The 3,741-nt window shown below is 56.1% G+C and overlaps 1 protein-coding gene across 1 annotated transcript; it reads left to right on the top strand.

Annotated features, from left to right (window-relative positions):
• Positions 1-452: 452 nt before the first annotated feature.
• Positions 453-2,185, top strand: RNF186 (ring finger protein 186). The gene has a single exon (XM_070403151.1). The coding sequence runs from the start codon at positions 601-603 to the stop codon at positions 1,360-1,362; it is 762 nt and encodes a 253-aa protein (XP_070259252.1). The 5' UTR covers positions 453-600; the 3' UTR covers positions 1,363-2,185.
• The last annotated feature ends 1,556 nt before the right edge of the window (positions 2,186-3,741 follow it).

Genomic DNA, 3,741 nt, shown 5'->3' with positions numbered 1-3,741 from the left:
GGCCGCCTGCTCGTAAATGTGTTCAAAGCACAAACACACATTTGCCCCCACGGATCCTGACATCCAAAAGGTTTAGTCCGAGACGGCCTGTGGCAGCGCTTCTGAAAGCGGGGGCCCCAGTCCACCTGTGTTGGACCGACAATGTTTACCTGTAGATTCTCAGACCCCATCCAGACCTGCCGGGTGTGTCTCTGGGTTTGGGGGCTAGAGATCTGCCTGTTAAAAGGCTCCAGGGGTGGTGTTGGTGGTGGTGTTGGTGGGAATTCACCAGCCCCAAGGCACCTGGCCCCAACGGGACGGTTCTGATTCATTAATAGGCCCTGCCCACTTTGGCCCTTCCATCAGGTAATTCAAAGTCTCCAGGCCTGCTGGTTACTGATTAACTCTAGCAAAGAAATAATAATAATTAAAGGGGCAACACAAGCCCAGAGACAGGCTGAGCAGCCCTGGGAGAGCGGTGCCGGACGGCTGTTGTCAGCAGGCACCCAACAGAAGGAAAAGGAGGCTTGATACGCCGCCTCCGGTCAGACTCGGTCCCCGCAGCACCTTGTCCATGCCCAGGCCCTGAGCTGCCGCGTCCCGCTGGCTCCCCTGCCCAGAATGGCCTGCACCGAGGCCCCACAGCAGCCAGCCCCGCACCAGCCCCAGCCCATCTCGGCAGGAGCCACCACCACCACGGACACCGCGGGCCCTGCTGGGGGTCATCGTGGCTCCGTGGGTCCCGACCTGGAGTGCCTGGTGTGCCGGGAGCCCTACAGCTGTGCCCGACTCCCCAAGCTGCTGGGCTGCCAGCACTCCTTCTGTGCTGTCTGCCTGAAGCTCCTGCTGTGCCCGCAGAACGACACCTGGTCCATCACCTGCCCGCTGTGCCGCAAGGCCACCGCCGTCCCCGGGGGACTCATCTGCAGCCTGCGTGACCAGGAGGCCGTGGTGGGGCGGCTCGCCCGGCCGTGCCCCGAAGTCTGGCTCTGTCCTCAGGAGCTGGTGAGTCCCGCCACCCTGACAGCAGGGCATCCCGGCTTGGCAGGAGAGGATGGGCAGGACGTGGCAAGTGCCAACCGCGTGGCAGCCCGGCGCCTGGTGGCACACCTGCTCCTGCTGGCCTTGCTCATCGTCCTCATCCTGCCCTTCATCTACCCCGGGATCATGCAGTGGACGCTCACCTTCATCATCGCCCTGGCCCTGCTGGTGGCCACCCTCTTCTGCTGTCACCCCCGCAGCCAGGGCAGCGGCCGGCCCTGCCCCAGGACCCTCTTCTGCGGGGAGCAGAAACACAGCGAGATCTCCTCCGTTGCCTGTGTGCACCCCGTCCAGGCACCCACAGCACCTTGTGCCTCTGCGGCCCCGATATTCTCCCAGTGAACAGGGTAAGGGGCTGTGAAGTAAGGCCGCTCCCTCAGGAGGTGGAATGCCAGCCAGACTTGCAAGCTAAAGCCAGGTGCTGTCTCGGGTCTAGAACTATGTGCTTGGAGGATAGACTTATGCCTGCCCCGGGGACAGCGTGGCTAAGCTGTTCGGTGTGGGGAGGAGGCACAAATGACTTGAACACTACAAGGGGGGCTCCTGTTCCTCTGATTCCAGTGCTCCGGGTTTTTCTTTCTATCCCTTGAGGAAAGTAGTGCAATATTAACGTATTGAAGAACCAGTGAACCAGAACTCCTCTTTTATTGTTTTGTAATTTATGCAGCTGGTTTTATTGCTTGGTTGGGGGCTGGGTTTTTGTGTTTGGGGTAGTTTGCTCATATTTCTGGCTGCTACACAATTTCCCTCCTGGGAAGTCAGAGCTCATGGGGCGTCCTCCTGTGTCCCCGCCAATGCTGCCCATCTCATGCCCACCCCGCCTTGCCAAAGGTCCCGGCAGTTTGGGTCTTCCATGGAGTCGCCACGCCATCCCTCCCCCCAAGAATGGAAGGAGAGAACTTGTATGAAGAAGTGGTACTTCTGATGCCAGCAGGAGCCCCCACATTTAGTTGGCAGGGCTGGGGAGTGGGGAGGGAATGCGGGTGGCTCTGGGAGTTTCCCTCAGCATCCCCCACCAGGATTTCCCAGTTCCGTGTCTTCTGGCCCTGTCTTAACAGAGAATCTTGGAGTTGCAAGGGCTTCCCCCATGCCGGCCCAGCTGCCCACCTGATGCACTGCCCCACACTCCAGAACTGGCAATATATGAGCGCTGCTTTCTTTATTATTGCGTCTCGCTTTCCATTTGAGTGTTTGTCGTAAAGATAAGAGGCCTCGTAAATGCAGCGGTCCTCTCCAATAACCCCAACTTTCCCACCTCGCCTCAAGAGTCACAGTCATCTGAAAGGCGCCTGTGCTTTTTCTCAGTCATTTCTGCTCCGTAGCATGGAGGAATGACCTTCCACGGTCACCCAGGTCAAGCCTCAGCCAGGGAGACCCGTGGGGTGCAGGGGAGCGGAGGCTGAGAGATGACACGCTATTTCCTTCCAAAGCCATAATAGGAAAGCAGACTTGAGACCTCAGATGGGTTCCCCGAGCACAATCCATTGTCCTGTCGCTACGCTTGACAGTATCTTTGTCGGGAGGGAGGTGAGAACTCTGTCACCGGTGCACAGGGGTGGACCCTGTGTTGTTGAATCAGGTCCTGCCTCTCAGAGCTTCACTTTCCCCGAAATGAGCTGGTAGAACTGGAATATTCCTAACACCCCTGCAGCCCAGGAGCTCAGGGCACTGCCGAGCCCCCAAACAATGGACGTGCACGGGCCACATCCCCTGTGGCCTCATGCAAAGAAAGGTCAAGATACAAGTGTGGGTGCAATTAGCTGTTCTTGAAATCTGGGTACCTCTCTTTTTCTCTTATAAGGTCCTTCCAGGGTAACTCGGTGACACCCACGCCATTGGCTTTATGGACTCCTGGTGCTGAGAGAGAACGTGTGAGTGGATGCAGGCAGGTGTTGCCCACACCGTTAAGCCAAGGCTAAGTGGAACCCTGTCTCGCCCTAGCTGGTTTGGCTCAGTGGATAGAGTGTCAGCCTGTGGACTGAAGGGTCCCAGGTTCAATTCCAGGCAAGGGCATGTATCTCAGTTGCAGGCTCCTCCCCAGCCTGGGCCCTGGTCAGGACTCATGCAAGAGGCAACCAATCGATGTGTTTCTCTCACATTGATATGTCTCTCAGTCTTTCCCTCTCTATTCCACTCTCTCTTAAAAATCAATGAACAAATTCTTGGGTGAGGATTTAAAAAAAACACCCAAAAAAAACGAAGAAGAAAAGAACACCCTGCCTCCCCAGGAGGAGTTAGTGACAATAATTGTTTGTCATTTGCTGCGCTGGCCTTGGGCACGTGTGCTTTGGGATGGGTGCCAGTCGGGTAGGCAAAGAACATTCTCTCTCCACTCACCACCATTCCTATTCCATCTAGTTCTCGGACCCTCCACCAACAAGAAAATCTTCACCAAGATTTCAGTTGTTAATGACAGCACTACATTTCTACATTAATAATGGTGGGCGCATGTTTATCGGGTGCTTACTATGTGCCAAGCCCTGCCAAACTGCTTTATGTGCATTATCTAGCCGAATCTTCATGATAACCTATGCAAGTAGAGATCATTTGCTGATGAGGAGACTGAGGATCAGAGAGGTAAATTCATCTGCCTCAGGTTGCACAGCCGGCCACTCTCAGAGCTCTTTCATCTCCATCATGCTGCGTCCTTTGCGTGCAGTTCCAAAACAACCAGGAAGCTGGTGGCCACTTGTGGGCTTGCAAGGGAGAGTAGAAGACTAG

Source organism: Myotis yumanensis, unplaced genomic scaffold (assembly GCF_028538775.1).
Source record: "Myotis yumanensis isolate MYYU_CA2020_CCGP unplaced genomic scaffold, mMyoYum1.0.hap1 SCAF_2, whole genome shotgun sequence".
NCBI classification, from domain to species: domain Eukaryota; kingdom Metazoa; phylum Chordata; class Mammalia; order Chiroptera; family Vespertilionidae; genus Myotis; species Myotis yumanensis.
The sequence above is the reverse complement of the archived record's forward strand: the minus strand, read 5'-3'. Positions and strand labels throughout refer to the sequence as shown.